The sequence below is a fragment of the Netta rufina genome, assembly GCF_964035555.1.
Source record: "Netta rufina genome assembly, chromosome: 6".
Taxonomy (NCBI): domain Eukaryota; kingdom Metazoa; phylum Chordata; class Aves; order Anseriformes; family Anatidae; genus Netta; species Netta rufina.
The window spans coordinates 24,600,473-24,618,391 of NC_140129.1; the positions used below are offsets into that span (position 1 = coordinate 24,600,473).

Genomic DNA, 17,919 nt, shown 5'->3' on the forward strand with positions numbered 1-17,919 from the left:
TCTGCTTTGGCCCAGCTTTTACTGGACTATTTTTAATCATTTATCTTTCCCCTGAAAAGGAAAGTGTTTTGTTCAAAGGCTGGAGGCCAATCCTGCTAACACTGAACCAAAACCCCAACTTGATGATGGGTTCCTGAAGAGCTGGACATGGTGTGGAATGATGGGATGCTCAGGATCGTGCTCAGATATTCACCCGGTGTACAGTGAGGTGCTTTTCTTGACCCAGTGAAAAAAAAGACTAATGTTTTTCCCTTTTTTTTTTTTCTCCATTTCTTCCAATGACTTATATTTTCTGCCTTGCATCTCTGACCTTAGCAGCTGCCTAACCCAGTGCAACAGCTCTTGTCTTCTTCCTGCCTCTCTGCAGCACCACATAGATAATTGCATTTCAATTTCAACAGTGTTTAAATTTCTGTGGCGAAGGGTGGCCAAGTGCTCATAAATAACACATGGGCATCACACAACGACAGGGTCATAAAGCAGCATTCTGATGAGCTTGAGAAAGGGTAGATTTTTAACGTTATTTATCAGTCCTGAAATTTTAAGGGCAGATGTTTCATAAAGTTAGAAGGTATTGAAGGTTCAGTTGCTGTAGGGGGACAGCACAACTTCAGGGCTGGAAGACAGGCTTTGCAAAATAACTGCAAGTAGTATTGAGACCAGCACCCCTGGAAGAATAGGAAACCCCAGAGATTTTAAATGACAACCCACAAAAACAACAACAAAAACTGTGAGGGCCTGGTTCATACACTATTACTTTCAACCACTGAGGGAGTGAGGATGCAGTGGTAGTCTGTTCAGCCACTGTAACAACACCCAGAAAGTGACCGATGAAGCACAGCCCTCAGCCCCTGGCCCATAGGCTGCAGTCAGCAGCACCTAAGCAAGCACAAAGCTAGGGGCCAGCACCCACAGGCTGGGTTTCTCAGTGTGTTTTAATTTACTTTCTTCTCTTCCTATATCTGCTACACTTCTAACTGATGGTTTAACAACTCCTGTTTTAAAGGAACATCGCATGCTTGGGTTAATAAGTGTTCATCCCCGTGGGTAGACCCCCTGCTGCCCTTCTCTATCGACTCCTCAAGATCACACAGCAAATATCAACACTGGAAAACTTTTAGAAGTAATAAAGCCAACTGAGGCCCGAGACCTGTGGGACACAGCTGGTTCCCATCCTCAATTCCTCCTGCAGCCTCTCTGCAAGCTGAGAAGGCTCAGCACCTTAAGAGATTGTGCCCTGAAGACACAACAACAAACCCAACCGCCTCTTGTGAAAATAAATAACAACCAGCCAACACACAGCTTTTCTCCACAAGAGTGGAAAATACACATGTGTGGTCCAGCCATGTTCTTTCAGTAATTGTTTATTTGCAAGTACGGCCAGGAAGTGATGCTGTAGTGTCAGGAAAAATGAACCCAGGGAGGAAAGGGGCTGTGGAGTTGTGCCACACATTTCACACCCCTCTGTTTCTCGCCCACACGCACATTTGAGGAGGGTGAGTTTGATTTTGATTGTTGGTGGCTTTTAAATTAATGCAAGATCCAAACAGAAAAATAAAGTTGGTCTGGACAGCAGCAGCACTGTGATTCTTGAAACCAAGGCTTGAGGGAAGCTTTGGATGTCTCTCTAGTCTGTAGGTTGCCAGTAGCAAGGCATGCATGTGGTTTATAAGGTGGGGAAAATGCTGACTCCAAGACAGGGAATTGCCTCCTAAAGAATCCTGCAGCAGAGAGACTTGGCCCCAGAATAAATACTGCCTCAGATGACTAAAAGGACTGGGAGTTTGTGGACTAGCAGAGATGAACATCATGAACCTCCCTATAATTCAGAGACTTTTCTTCCCTTCTTGATCTTGGGTTAGAGGAGGCAAACCCTTACTGGGAACGAAAGGGAAAGAAAAAACAACGATATATTGGGTGGTGTGATCTCTTCCTCTGCTACCCTCATATTTAACTTCCCCATTTCTGCTGTAAACTGTCACCTCCCTAAGCTGCCTGCTCAGTTCTGTGTTTTCCTGTATCACCTCCCAGCCCAGCCAGTACCTTTGTTCTGGTGATCCTTCAAGGTCCTGGACATGATCATCACTGCTGCACTTGGCCAGGCAACATATAAAGACCGAGCTAGATGTGGCCCTGATCGAAGAGTTAAAAACAATTCACTCATCATCTGTCTGCTCCTTTTTGCCCACACTCAGGCATTGTAAAGCATGAAAACGTGTAAATGAGTTTTATATAGATTTTATGTATAGTTTGGATGGAGAAACAGTTACCAGCAGACAGAAAGCTAAAGAGAGGAAAAGTTCATGCCAAGATGGTAAATTGTGAACTTTTCCAGGAACTGATCAGCTCTGGAGACAAGCAGTCTTCCCTGAATCCCCAGGAACGGATAGATTCAGTGCACCAAGAGTCAGCTGAATCTGGACAAGACCAGCTCACACTAGCATCACATACTGGTGGTATAATTCAGGCTGCATCCAAAAAGTAGTGGCTGCAGTAAGCAAATATAAATACACACTTGATGAAATAAAGTACTTTCCAGCAATCTTTGTGATCAGCTTCCTAAGAGCTACTGCACACCAGTATGACCCTCCACTCCTGAATTAAAAGTGCTCTAACAAATATTGGTTGTGATCTATGTTTTCCCTGTTTTGATCTCTTATGAAGAAAAAGAGAATTTGCAACTCTTTCCCTCTTTCCCTTTTTTTCTCCTCCTTCACACTGTTTTGCTTCCAATATCAAAGCTCTTGCTAATATTAACTTTGAACTTGGATGATCTCCAATGCCCCCTAATGTCCTTGATCAAGCAAGTCTAACAGTGTTGCTCAAAAATCTGTTCTTAACACTAATTTTTGATCACACACAGTCTTTTCTTCCCTTTCAAACAGTTATTCTGTTATCTCTTTATAGCTGGAACTATGCCTTTCCAAAACGAAGTTCCTTGAACAAACCCAGCTCTTCACAGCTAATAAGCATTAACTACACAAAAATGATAAATTCTAAAAGGAAAAAAAAATCTATGCCAACAACAACAAAAAAAGCGTACTGTTCCTCTAGAGAGATATATTTAATGTTGTACAGCCAAATCAAACAAACATGCTGTAATCACCAGAATGAAACCTCAGAAACAACTCAAAACAACAGCAGAGGACAAATAAATATGAACTCAAGTTCTTGGAAGAACAGGAGGAGAATGATCAGGTTTAGATGAGGAAAAGCTTCTTGCTTAATGACAACATTGAAGGTAGAACTTGAGAAGAAGTAAAAACAAATAAAAAAACCTCTCATTTAAAATAAGTTCCGAATCCTGTTTGCTCCTTTCTTTCTAAGCCACTTTATATTATCTAGGAGCTGACCCAAGAATGGTTAGAGACAACCCTGAAATCTCTAATGGATGCTTTGTATTCCATGTAAGACCTCATTTTGGGGGACGACTGTATAATCTATCCATTTTTAATCAGTCCTTTTGTCCCTTCTATCCATGCAAAAATAGCATGATGCTGAACCTGGAGGACTCATTTCACCTCTTGAGGAGACTTGTTTACAAAGTGGTGTGCAGACCTTATAGGCAGTAAGTCTCAGGAAATGCCAGTGCAATCCCATTTGATATGACAATGCAAGAGAGTCTAGGGGCAGACTACGGGATCATCTCACCTGCCTTCTGCCCAATGCTGGTATTCTGTGCTGTGTGAGAACAAAATTGAAAAGTAGCTTTTCATAAGGGAAAGGGAAATGAGTTAGTAAATAATTTACAGGTCACTTAATGTTAATTTTGATAAGCAGTAATAAAGAAATGCCCTTTAATAATTTACAGTTCAGTTTACACTCTCATTAACATATATTTAGAAGAAAAAGCAACTCAGACAGTTGATCTCAGAACACATATGTATTTTTGTCTCCCCACTACAGACAGAATCTTGCTGGAAAAGAATACTATTTATGATTATCACGATGTAATTTTAATCACTCCTCACTACGTCAAAGATCAGTTCAGATCTTCAAACTCCTCTACTGTTCGAAGTCCAACTCAGTTTTTTAATGTAACATAAATGGCAACAAATCTTTGACATCTCGTTTCTTTGAAAATCACGGTGTATTTATAAAAGTCAGACAACAGCTGGTCTGGCTTTAGAGATGAAAAATAGAGTATCCTTTAATTCTTCTGTGCAAATCATTTTTATTCTTTTTTTTAATTCTTCTATTTAAAAGTGTGCAAAACTCGGGTTGGTGATCTTTGAAAGAAAGATTGGGATTTTACAGCATTTCCCTCCTTCTTATTTTGTTTTGTTTGAATCAAACTGATTCACTTAAACATCCTCATGACTTAAACATTCTCTTTCTTCCCGGCAGGCATCAAAACATTTTTTGATGTTCAGTTTGGTAATAAAGATTCGTTAATATGGAGTATGATTTATTTCCTGTCATTTAACTCCACAGTGTACACCACAGTTAAGCCTTTCAACCACCTTTACAAGGGCAGCTTTCTGCACCTTATGCCTGTGAGTTTTAAAATTACAGCCGTCCTAGCTAAGCAGGATCACATGTTCTTCAGAAATGCCTTGTGATTGTGAGATACCACATTTGCAGTAAATTTGGAACACTCCATGTATCCACTAGGATGACCTTTAGCTGTGTGCCTTGTGCCTGTAAGCGGAATGTGTTCATCAGCACGTTAGTGTGGAATCTGATTTTCATGCTGCTCGAAGGAATGGAACGGAGATATCAAGTGGGCAGCCACGGAAATTACACTTAATACCCTTGCATGTATGTGTTGACCCTTGGCATTCATACCTGCATTGTTCTCAGGAGAGATTCAGCCTGAAGGAGTCCCATACACTTGTTTTATCTGAGTGACTTGGTTTGATTTTGCAATGTGATTAACTTATTATCTACCAGAAGATGCATTAGATTGAAATGGTTTAAGGAAAAGACAGAAAGCAGACTAAATGCTGATTCTTACTTCCTAAAAAGAAAAAAAAAATCTATGAAAATCAATAACAAACTTTCTTTATGAAAGGGACAGCAACTAGATGAAAATTTACTAAAGAACGTACTTTATAAAAGAAATACAATGCACTTATAAAAGTAAATACAACTTTTTATAAAAGAAATACAACGCACCGCCAGTTATGCATAGAAGAAAATGCTGTCAAAAAATCTTTGAAAAATCTCTTTCCATAGGACTGTGCTTTCAGGGACTTTCAATTGGATCTCTTCTCATCATCTAATCATCCAACTGAATCTGGTTTTATATCTGCTACTATTTACAGTTGCAAATTAAAGAAAAAAAAAAAGAGAGAGGTGTAAAAAAATATCTGCTGCTTCTGCACTGAAGGAAAGAAACCTTTGAATGCAGAGCAGTTACTGTTCATACACCAGCACAGGAATAGCCTTCCTCTGGGGACACAGCATTTTTAGAGCAGAAATCCCATGAAAATTCAACAACAATTCCAGAAATCCCAGCTAAGATATTTAAAATGCATGGAAAATTTCATGCATGCCTTTTATGACATTATTCCCTGGGAATATCAGCCACTGAGCACTAACTTTTCTATTCCTGTATTCTATACACTACAGATGTTCCAAGTTTCCTGATATTCATTCATTTGAATCCATGCAATGAAACTACAGGCTGCTCCTGAGCCAACAAGCTCTCCATAGGCAGCTTTTTTTGTCTTTCAGAGCGCATTAGAAACAACTGCATTGGGATTTAAACTTCTAAAATATAATATAATTAAAAATCTGATGCTATTCATTTCACATGAAATGTCTTTTGAGGGGAGAAAGAAGGAACCCTTTGCAAAGCTTGTGCCTTATTCTATGTTTTGGCTTTGCTATATTTGTCTGTGATGAAGCAAACCTTGGTGAAACACTAAAATCTCTGAGAAATTTCTTTGCTAAAATTTTACTACTGGATTAAAAAAACAATGTCTTTGCTGAAATTCATCTACTGTCATCATCTCTTTTTTGGCTGTGGGGGAAGTTGTACAACCCCTCAGTACACAAAGAAATAGATGTGGCTCAACTGCATGGTATGGACTTTAGATAAGGTTCCCTGAAAAATTACTATGAAATTTCCACAAGCTTGCAACAAGTGTCATGTTTTAAAAGGAGTTGTTCATGTATTGCTTGCTTTTCAAAAGAATATGTACATCTTTTCTAAGAAAACTCTTTGAAACCAGACAGCCTGCCTTTAGTGCTCTCTCCACCCACAGCTCCAAAAATACTTGCTGGCAACAACAGAAAGCAAATGTCCCTACCCTCAGCAACACTTGGACAGGTCACTTCTCTTGATCACCCACTTGTTACATTTAGAAATGGGTGATGGAAAAAACAGATAACACATAATTCATGCCAGGATTAAACCGGGATGAAAACCAAGGTTGTTAAGAATTACTTTTTCCCTTGTTTTGAGATGTTTTCAAAGTTCTCAGGGAAACCTAAAGGCCAGGGCCCCCAAATTTGCCCTGGGAGGTTTGTGCTGAAGGCATTGCCAGTAGTGATACCAGTGCTGAGGGAGCTGCAGATTGTGCGCTACATACATTACACATCCGAGTAAAGAGCTGTCCACTGACTCCACTTGTAGATGACAGACAGGTAAATTCCTACAAAGCTGCAAGTCACAGTGATCAGTATACAAACAAAAAGGTAATGTGAGATCTGCCATTCAAGTCTCCAAACCAGAGATTAAGTTATACCAAAGCAGAGTTTAGGCCTGGTCCTGTAGAGCATAAATTCAGATGCAGACTCCCAAAGCTTAAAGAAATCTGAAGAAACAACTACTGGGGAGATGTCAGCTCCTGGCTGAACGATTTATTTCCTTGATAAGATAAACATTTTGCTACCACATGACAGTATCTTGAAAAGAGTTAACAACCTATAGCTAGTGAGCACTCAGTAAGGCTAATTAAAGTGCCAAAATATTTTATCTCAGGATTGCCTTTGCTAGCTATCATGTTCTCCCTGTTCCACAGGTGAGGGCAGTAAGAACTCAGTGTGATAACGGCAGCAATGCTGGGCAGTGTCAAAGCAATAGAAATCTGTCCTCTGGGGTTATAATTCACTCATTTTTTCCATCATATCTTTACGGGAAAAATTCACTAAACAGTCAGAGGTCATTCTCTATTACATAAATTTAATTTTACTTGTGGTACCACAATTTATCAGCCACTGTAAGGGAGCAGAACTCCAGACAATGCACTACTGCATTTGGGAACGTCACTTGCCTGGACAGGATCAGTGCAGAATAACCACAACAACACTTAGCTAAATGAGACCAAATCAATCACTTCCTTTCCCTGTTAGAAACTCTCCGCTGCTAAATCTAACCTAATTTACTGTGAGTAAGATATATAGGTTACAGGAAGAAATCTCTCCAAGCCAATGCCCAGCCCCACCTGTCAGACAGCTCTGTATGTAACATCTTTCACTGGGCTCTGGAAAACTAGAAGATTTCTAAAGAAATACTCCAAGTGCTGTAGTTAAGCAGCAGCCTGCTTTACCACCCCACTCCCTGTTCCCATGATCATGCTTTCCCTTAGCTCTTTTGTAGCCAGAATTTCCATCATGCCTTCTGACTCCCTTCCCATCAGCTGTAGCCTGCAGCAGCCATTAATGACTGACAGAGTGGCTGGCCACTGAAAGGTGATTTGTATTCACTTCAGTCCCACTGCGCTAGGTCTGTAAAGACTCCAGCCTGTAGTGATACCTTTGATACAAGCACGACCGAGGGTCAGCAGTTCTTGTCCCTTGGGGTTCCTCCCGTGCTGCTACAGAAAGGTGCCTCTTGCCCACAAACCTGCTCTGACTCGGTACAGAACTGAGAAGGCAGAGAAGGAAAAAGCTGAATTTGGATCATGGGATGCACATGCTGTGCCACAACAATGCCGGAGGGATAGAGGACTTGGATCGCTAGCTGTGTACCTGTTTTGTAAGAGTTTAGAGATGATTTAAAAAACCCTAGTACCAGCGGATTCAAAGGAAAAAAAATGCTTCAGGAAAGTAAACTCAATAACTGAAAGCTGCAGAAAACTTTAATACTGTTGAAGAGAAACAGAGATCTGCTATGTAGTTTTTATATCTGCTTGTTATATAGGTTCCCTTGCTAAGGAACTAAGCAAAAATTAAATTGTCAGCTCAGTCCTAGTGAGAGTGCTCTTGTTAGCAGAATTAATTAATGCCTGCATTTGCCTTATGGTATTGTTTTAATTTCCCTGTTAAATTCCCTCTCTGAAAATGTGAATGTCTCTCATTTTTATTCCACATCTAGACATTCTCTACTTGAAAAAATAATGTTATATATCGGCATCAGTGCTTTAAAATGTTTTTTTTTTTTTGTTTTTTTTTTTTTTTTTTTTGTTGTTTTGTTTTTTTCCCCTTATGTTGATGTTCTTATTTCAAGGGGATTTTCATAAAATGATTACTGTTGTTTCAGCATTTTGTAGCAAGTGTTTTTATTTATTTGAGATTAAATTGCATAATTTAATCTGTTAATTTAAGTATTGATAAGTATTCCTGATCACCTTACCATACTTCACTTCTTTACAAGATCCCTGGATAGAGTGGGATCTTTGTTTTTTCAGTTTGGTTTTAGGCACTTTCAATACTTAATTTCCAGATTAATTTATGATGGGAAGCAATTATCAACCACTTTTTACTGCATATGTTGAAGGTGGCATCTAATAAACATAGTGATTTCCCTTATATTCTCCATGTGAGGTACATTACAGAAGAGGTTTCCTTTACTATTGAATATCTGGGCATTTCTGTTTGTTATTTTTTTAATTTGCGTTTTAATAAGAATGCATTAACACTAGGCAACAGTCCCAGGACGTATACCTATTTAAGAAAGCTTGCAGCATGTTGGTGCATGACTCTACAGAGCTCAAGCTCCCAACGATCAGTAGCATCAAGGGGATCAAGGCTTCCCTCATTCCCATATTACTTGGAAAGGAAACTTCCAAGGAACTGAGAATTACACCTGAGTAATTACCTCTACTCCTGGCAAGCACTGAGACCCTTAGAAATGATGGATTTTAAGGACAGAAGGGAGCCCAAATACTTGGTGCCCCGGTTTCCTTTGTAACAGAGAATCTAAAGTAATACTTCCTGCATCAAATCCTATTTTTTCCTTCAGTGACAATATCGCAGAGAGAAAGCTATTTTGCCTTGACTTGAAGCCTTTAAAGAAAAGAGAATCCACTCCTGTGTCACTTCTTCCAAAAAGCCTAAGTTCTAAGAGCTCCCCTCTTACACTAATTACCTCTACCAACAAGGCAGAAGAGGTCAAGATCTCAGTCTCATGACTTCTGATGATGAATCTAAGATGAGCTAAGTCCAGTATCTAATGGAAGAGACAAAAGTATATCATGTATATTTATTTTTAAAGAGCAAAACGTTTTCAGTTCACATTTCAGTGCTTTTTTCCCTATCCAAAAACAACAGGAGGAAACCAGAGCTGTTCTCAGCATTCTGCAAAAGCCAACAAAAAGAGGCTATTAGAAGATGGAGCAGTATCACCAGAAACAGCTGGTTTACAAGCCAATAGATCAATGGGCTTAACAAATGAGAATGCCCTGCACGCTGGCATTTTTAATGCAATTCCCCACTGCTTTGAATCCAAACATAAAGACTGAAATCCTGTCTGCTGTGAACTGAATAGGGCAAGGATTTCTCACGAAGAAATGGTTTTCAGATAACGTGTTGAAGAGGGCTTACTGTACAGAACAAAAGCCGTCTACTCTGCCTTTTGGAGGAAGATGAAGAAATTTTGCATAGTAGGTTACCTAGGACCTGACATGGATGCCCAATGGGAATAACACTTAGTGTAATAGTGTTCGTTATCTATTGATTCCGTGAGACCAGCTCATGAAGCCACTTTTTCCCTCTACATAATACTTTCCCAAATGACAATCCTAATCATTCTTTTTTCGGTCTATTAAATATTTTAGGTTACATATTGCATATATAAAAACATTGTAATATTTTATATGTTCTCTTTTTTTTTTTTTTTTTTTTTCTTTTTTAAAAGGTGCAGACCTACAGATCTGACTTGAAGTCTGAGGTTTCGCTACACAGTATTTAATGAAAATGAAATGTCTGAGCCCAGGGATAATAGCTTTATATATTTTTGTGAGATAAAAATCCAAGAAAATTAAAGATATTAAGGACTAAGATCCAGATTTAAGAAGCTACTTAAACATGCATTTCATTTAAAAGAAAGGAGTAATCTCTCTCTCTCTCTCTTTTTTTTTTTTTTTAAAGAGACTTGGATTTCTTTTATTTTTTAATCTGAAGACTCTCATATAATCACCTGACCCCTGCCTGCAGCCAGGAAAACCTGAATATTTAAAGACTTGGTAACGATTTTGGAGCTAGGCATATAACTAGGAATAATTTCAAAGAGGAGCCTGCTACCATAAATATTGCTGTGAATTATCTTCGACACAAAACACTGGTCTGAATTCTGGTCTGTATCCTGTGTTGGGTGTTGTACAAACACAATGATTGGAAGAATTCCCACCCGCCTTTGGATTAAATTCTTAATCCAAACAGAAAAAAAAAAGAAAAAAAGGTAAGTGCAGTGCACCCTGAGATGTAATCTGTGATGGCACCCACCATACGCATGACAGATTTTGCTCTGTAGAAATAGGACTCAGCACTTCTGGCCCCCAGTCAAGTATACTCTGTACACCAAATGATCCCCCTGGTAAATATTGCAGCTAGGTTCAGCTGTCTTCAGAGAAAGCAAAATCCTTGCTGAATTTACAGTAATGTTATCTCATGCCCACTTAACAACAAAAATACCTTCTGCCTTTCTTGAGTTTGAAATGCAAAGGTAAAGCTTTGCTCTAGGGCTGCGCCTTGAAGAGACACGAGACAGAAAGCACTACTCACAACCCAGGAGGAGTTGGCTTACAAATAATTTGAAAGAAATACATGTGACTTGAGGCACAAGGAGTGTTATTAAGCCAAAACGCTTCTTGAACTTGGGAGTCTTTGAGATTTTTTTTTTTTTTCTGTCTAAATTGTTGTTTGGCATTCTCTTCTGTGAAAATTCAGTTCATGCTTTAGGTAATCCTTGGGCATAAAAGCAAAATTTAGGAAAGGGATAAAGCATGTCATCTAAAGCTTTGCATTCTTTTGCCTTCAGATGCAATATCAATTCAGGTAATGTTGATTCTTAAATGCTGCTTCAGAGTTGTTTCTGGCACTCAGTTAATACATAAATGTTCCCAGCACATGATTAATCTGTTCCCAACCTGGCACACTACTAGCACTGCAAAGCTCTTGCATGTGCTTGTAAATGAGCCTGCTCTGAACAGCCAAAGTGTTTTGTTTTTCTTAAAGGTAGGAGTTGTCTTCTGGCTCTTCTGGTTGGGGATATCACTGGAGCACAGAGGGAGGTCACTCAGAGCCTGACTTTGAACTCCTGGGAATAACTCTGGTGACTGTGCTAGAGTTTAATAGCCAGGGAAACTGCAATCTGCTGAACACTTTACCTATTGGTGCAGTTATCAGTACCACACAGGTTAATTACAACACGTTACAGCATTTATCATGTCAACTCTGTCAAGAAACCTGTGCTAGCAAGCACAAAATGGCACAGTCTTCCAACACTGGTATCTCAGTACCTGTCTATGCGAGAAGGTAAATCTTCCCAACAAGATTGTCAGACCACCCTACAAGATAAACTCAAATACACAGTGGAGGAAGAAATCCCTTTTCAAAGTTGGAGAGTAAAATAACCTGGAATGACAGCAAATCATTCCAGTTCTGTGAAATGTCACCACTAGGAGTTCTGTGCTCCTTGCACAGCTTCGGGATCCGCTAACACAGAATTCCCTCTTAGCAGATGCCAGTCTGTGCTCAGGGCCTTGCACAGCAAACAGTGGAAAAGCCTGCACCTGTGCTGAGACTGAACACAGGTGGGCCTGCAAGGGGAAGTAAGACAACTCAGCTCCAGCTGTCATTAACTGGGGTAACATTGTGTAGAAAAAAAAAGAGAACCATAAAACTATGTGGGGAGTTCACTTGCCTTGCAGCGAAGACATGGAAATGGAGTACTTTGGGGGCTAAATTCTCCACAGTTCGCTGGCACTAGCATCAGTGACAAAAAGGAAAGTGCTTTAGCAGGAATTGCCTCTCTATCTCAGGATGGATGCTACACCAGTTGCTCAGACTCAACAAAGCACATACATTTAAGCTTTAACAGTAAACTGGAATTTGTTTCTATCCAGTAAATGTATATATACAGTTGCATGACCACAAATAGCTTTAAATCAGCAAGTGAACCTATCTATCTTTAAAAAGTAACATGGCCCAACCCTAGAACTGATTTAGCCTGTCATCAGTGGTAACAAATTTTTGCCTGTGTGATTTGGTGCTCAGTTTATCCCACATGCATTTACCTTTCAGTTCAGACAAGATCTGTAGGCAGAAATTCCTACAACTCTTTCCAGCCTTGTATCCTTAAACCAGCTGTTGCAATGATGTGCTGTCTTTCAAGGCACAGCCCAACATCTCTGGCGCTGCTGGCCCTATAGATCTTATATGCAGCTACAGCAGTGTGGGGTGTCTTACCAGAGCTTGCCTGTCTTCCCTAATTCATGCAACTGAGTCAATGGGTGCAGGGCAAAACAGCAAAGCTTATGTGAATGATTAAAATTAAGCATGAGCTCAAGTATTCTACTGAGCTAGGGCCTTTGTCAGGAATGATAAATGCGAAAAACATGGAAAAGCATGGTGATTCCACATGGATTAAAGACATAAGAAAGTAATTCTTTCACATCATGCAAAGTATTTGCATATATTACAGTGGCCTTTGGAGTAATACTTTTCTAAGGCACATTCTTAGTTAAATAAAAAAAAATAATAATAAAAACAACAACATGGGAACATGCTTTTAAGATAAATATAATAGGTGGTCTTCCAAAGGTAATTTGCAATTAACTCAATTAATTCCTATTTCTGAGTCCAGCTTTCAAAAGCTTTCAAAAGCTTTCAAAAAATACCTTCTGCACTACACTGCATTTGTGAACCTTATGACCATAAACATGAATTCTGAGTTTATGAAGATACCTTCCTACTCTGTGCAAAGAGCAACATAATTAGAGCCCTGACACAGAGATAAATTCAGAATGATTCTGCAGAATTCATCCCTTTGCAAGCTAAACAGTTTCAAAACAACACATGAAGAGAATATGGATATTCTCGTGTTGGATATGACAAAACTCATCAGCTTAGCTGAAGTAAATTCTCACTAACAGCCCATTTACTCCTACCACCAACTGCTGAAGACAGCAGTTGGAGGTATCAGGGTGACAAATTCAAGTCAGGCATCCTCGTGGAGCTGAGAATCTGGACTCAGATTGTCTGACAAACAAACCGTCGAGTACATACGTGCCGACAGCATGCAGCAATCCAACAGAACGCAGCGCGTCTTGGGGCCATCCATATGCTCCACCACATGTCCACGAGGCATAGGGTCCAGAATCACAGTCTCTGGAAAGGGTAGGTCTCCCAGGCTCTCAAGATACCAGCCAGGATCCCAGTTTTGCTCTATTAATTGGTGTGTAAGCACCTGTATTCCCTCCAACAAACTAGTGATTTTAGCTCAAAGGGTAAATGTGGAACGCAACCAACTGTTCACTGATTCAGAAGCTGGCTCCCAAAAGGCAGGTTTTACTAGGGAAAGAAAAGGTTGCTCTGGGCTGTTTCTTCAGAGCCAATTCAAACTCTATGTACTAACTACAAAGAAGCTGCAGCAAAAGATGTTACCATGTAAAACAGTGGTACTGATGAGCATCCAGAAACAGGCTGGATTTAACAGCCTAGCAAAAGGGAATACAAGTTTTGACTCAGTAGAAGTCAGGTTGCTGTGTTATGTCTTTTCTATTCTGCTTTTCACTTACATTTTTTTTCTGGGGCCAATTAGCTGCAGTGTATTTTCACATTTCAGTCCTACCTTATCACTGTCCACTGTATTCTGTGATGTCCTGGATGCAATGGAAATGGTGTCTGGTTGACTGCTGCCGTCTCCTTGGCTGTCTGCATCATCTACTCCATCTCTGCAAAAGACATAAGAGGAAAACAACCATGCTTACTTAATGCACCACCTTGGAATGTGCACAACTTTATAGGTGGATTTGAGAAGTGCCGAATCAGCGTGCCAGGGCTGGCTTTACACTAAAATTACCTCACCGATACAGCCTATGTTGTTGTGTAGCTTGCAATTTAAAATGATGTAACCCTCAGACATCGGGTTGGGATTAGCACATAATCACCACGTTTGTTGCTGGAAACAGGATGGCTGTTGCCTGCGTATTTACAGCACAGAAAGCTCTGGTGTTCAGAAATAGCTCTGTAATGAGGGTGTTAGGCAGAAATTTTCCTTAAATTAGATTTCTGCCTTAACCAAAACCATTCAGCCCTGGCTACATGTGGCACAGAAGGAAAGGACATTTCTCTTGTCTCACAGGAACCACACTTTCAGGAATTTAATATTAAGCAATAAAATGATATCCAAACAAATATGAATAATGACAGTGTATTGCTCTCTGAGACTACCTCTATGAATCTGCCAGCAGAGGGTATTTTCTCCCTTTTGCAGTTCTCCTAAATTTTTATCGGTCTTTCAAAATATTTCAATAATACAAAATACAATAAATTATAACATAAACAACAACACTGCACTAGAAAGCTCTTAGATTGGCACATGTCCCCAGGAAGAAAGCTCTGGATCTCTGCCTTGCTTCTAGATGACTAGCTTACTCACTCTTTGGATACCTCTATAAAACAGCCTGTATTATGAGACTGGATACATGATAATATTTGATGAGGAAGGGGAGATGCTCAAACTGCAAGTGGCTTTTGGGAATGTCAGCCTGGCAACGAAAGAATAATCAGTTTTATATAATTTCTATTTAATCCAGAATTGAAAGAGGTTGAACAAAAAAAATAATATTATTTTCTAGGATGAAATGAATTTGAATTTGATGATGAAACACAGATTCTTCATCCTAGTAATATACTGTAATGACCAGCTATGACTTTCATTGTCAAACAATTCAAAATGCCAAACAGGAAAAAAAATAAAAATCTGTTAATACTCAATTAAATAGGTAATTTCTCCTTTGGGAAAGAAACATAACCTTGGACTCTGAAGAATTTTTACTGTTCATTTTTCTCCAATACTTCAGAGTAGTAAAATTAAAGACCTTTGCATGAATATAATAGAAAAGTTACTTTTGCCAAAACAACATAAAATGCAAGATGATGAAAACTGCTTTCAACTATAGTAAGAAACGCAAGTGAATCCAGTAAAGAGTCCACAGACACTACACTGCTGTCGGCTGATAAACCTCTAATGATTTCATGTTGTATGCAATGACTGAGGTTACCTTCTACTGTTGTTTCGCTGCTTTGCTGGTGTCTTGGGGAGCTGAATTGGCTCTTTCAGAGCTCCTTTCAGATGGATAATCCTTTCTTGAATGACTTCCCGGATGTTTTTGATCCATTCTTGTTTCGTTTCAATACTGGACGCCTGAAGTTCCACAAGGCAGAAAGACAGACACTCTATCACATTCCCAGCGTATCACCTTCTATGTAGAAGAATCGTGGTTGGCTGATAAAAATGCATGATTAACCGCTTCTCCTCTCTGATGTATTGTTCTAGCTGCTGGATACCTGGTAACCCCAACTGAGGGTATTTTACCAGACCTACTTGGCAAGCAACAGCAAAGCAGCTAAGCTCTGGATAAATATAGTTAATGCTAGCAATACAGTGTGCTCTGTGGAGAGGAAATAGGTTATCAGTGCACAGTGGGATTTCCTCAGACTAAATAACTACCAAAAAAATTCTTCATTTGAAAATCACTTGACAGAAATGGCTGTCAGCTCTGGAGGGCTGAGGAAAATGTTGACTGTCAACAAACCCAGTGGCATAGGACTAAGGGAATTACACCTCCCAGAAAACACCCCAAGATGTGTCCTGTGTTAGTGTGCAGCTGCTTAGTCGAGATTGCAAGAGATGCGATTTCAGCAAGGCTTGACTCAGACTGTGGCCTTGGATCCGAATTGCTCCTGACGCAGGCATGACCCCACCAACAGATATGGAAGCCATGTGAGTATGAGAGTGGAAGAAACTGACCTTCCATTTAGGGCTCTTGAGGCCTCAACTAGCAGCTCTAAAGGCAAAGGAAATAAACAAAAAAAAGACTTACTTTCAGCACTGTTTTATTGTCTGAGGATGGTGTTCGTCCAGACCACAAAGCAAATTTACAGGGGTCTCCTTCCACATGTTCAGTCACTCCCAGTTCTGAGGTCTAGTGTGGAGGAAAGACGGTAAGAGATTTCATATAAATGAAGCCTCATGAATCCAGACAACTTTACAGTTTTAGGGAGAATCAGAGGAGGCAGGGATGGATAGGGGAATGAGATCTTGTCTCTGTTTTACTACACACAGGTAAAAGACAGAAAACCATCAGGGTATGTCAAGAAAGAGTGAATAGTTTAAGTGGTCCTCCTTGCACTTCCCACCCACCCATCACATCTCACTCTCTTAAACCTCCCCAGACTCGCTGTGAGTTTGGCTTCCCACAGGGCCCAGAGCCAGCCCCTCCAGGTGGCATAAGCATCTCCAACCCAAGACAGGGAAGTACAAGCCATCCCCCAAACTCTACTTCTACCTACAAGAAATGCAACACCCAGAATATTTCTTTGCAGCCACACCTACCAGTAGCTTGTTCTTGTAAACATATTTTGTATGTCCTGAAGAATCTTTGATCTCTTTGCTAAACACCAAAGAGATTTCAAAGAGAAACAAATGCCTCTCACGGCCTTTCCGAATTAAAGACTTGGGATCCCACACTTGGAAGGAATCCTGAAGGATCAGCTCTCCCTGGACGTCCAGGTTCTCATCAAACCCTAAACAGAGCACACAAAACACATCGGCTAGTACTTGTTCTTGGGGGCAGAAATGCCCAGAAGCAACAGAGCTAGGAGGATTTGGAATAAAAGGGTCTTTCTGTTTTTTATGCATATTCTGAAAGAACATTAATGGGCATTTACTGTCCTGGTGAAAATATTTTTTTTTTTTTGTCTACTGCCAAATCATAATTATTTCATCAGAGCCAAATGTCTTATGTGCTAAATGAGACTTCAGCTAAGAATAGTAGTAATTACTTAAAGATAAATTATAATATTTATCTTTAAAGCTTTCGGTGGTGGTTACTGTACACAGAACTGCAACGCAAGGAATCTTATGTGTGTCACCACAACTTCAGAGGAATCTAAGATGCTGTGGCTAGAAGTACTCTGTCATACCATGATGCCCTCAAGCATGCTAACCCAACCTCCAAGAGTCCGTCTGAGCCCAAAGCAGTGTGCTGGGGGAGCTACATGTATAAGAGCAAATCAGTAGGCTGTCTGAAACATGCCCTCCAGAAGTAGTTCTTCATCTTCCAAGCTGCATGTTAAAAACCTTCATATCTAAGGATTGCAGGATACCCTCCACATAACTTGGAGGCCTGATGGAAAAGGGAGTCCTGGGGACAGTTCACAGGTGTGGGCTGGGTACAAGGTGCTCTTCTCGCTGCTATCTCAGCAGCCCATGGGACACACTTCTCTCCAATGAAAACATTTTCTATAAATTTGGAATATATATTTTTGTACTTTTTTGTGATTCTTTTTTTTTTTTTTTTCCCTTTGGGCTGATTATACATATACTAATATTTTGAAACACAAACTGTTTTGACTCAGAAAAACAGAACTTTTTCTTTTGAAATGTTGAGATGTTTAGATGTTAGAAATATTTTCATCCAATAATTATTACACCTGTGAGCAGCTAAACTGATACTGTTTCAGAAGGTATTTTTGTTTCAGTACGTAGGAAAATCTTCAGCATATATATATTGCATATGT

At 39.8% G+C, this 17,919-nt stretch overlaps 1 protein-coding gene across 9 annotated transcripts in view; it reads right to left on the reverse strand.

Annotated features, from left to right (window-relative positions):
• KALRN (kalirin RhoGEF kinase) overlaps positions 1–17,919 on the reverse strand; it is a 493,218-nt gene that overhangs the window by 116,140 nt on the left and 359,159 nt on the right. For all 9 annotated transcript variants that reach the window (XR_014618580.1, XR_014618581.1, XM_084289498.1 and 6 more), the window contains exons 30-33: positions 16,733–16,923; positions 16,221–16,322; positions 15,399–15,541; positions 13,964–14,066 (exon numbers count right to left, since the gene is read on the reverse strand). Coding sequence is in view for 7 of the 9 variants with exons in the window: in XM_084289498.1 (XP_084145624.1) it covers positions 13,964–14,066; positions 15,399–15,541; positions 16,221–16,322; positions 16,733–16,923 (539 nt within the window). In the remaining 2 variants the exon portion in view is untranslated. The remainder of the gene's footprint in view (positions 1–13,963; positions 14,067–15,398; positions 15,542–16,220; positions 16,323–16,732; positions 16,924–17,919) is intronic.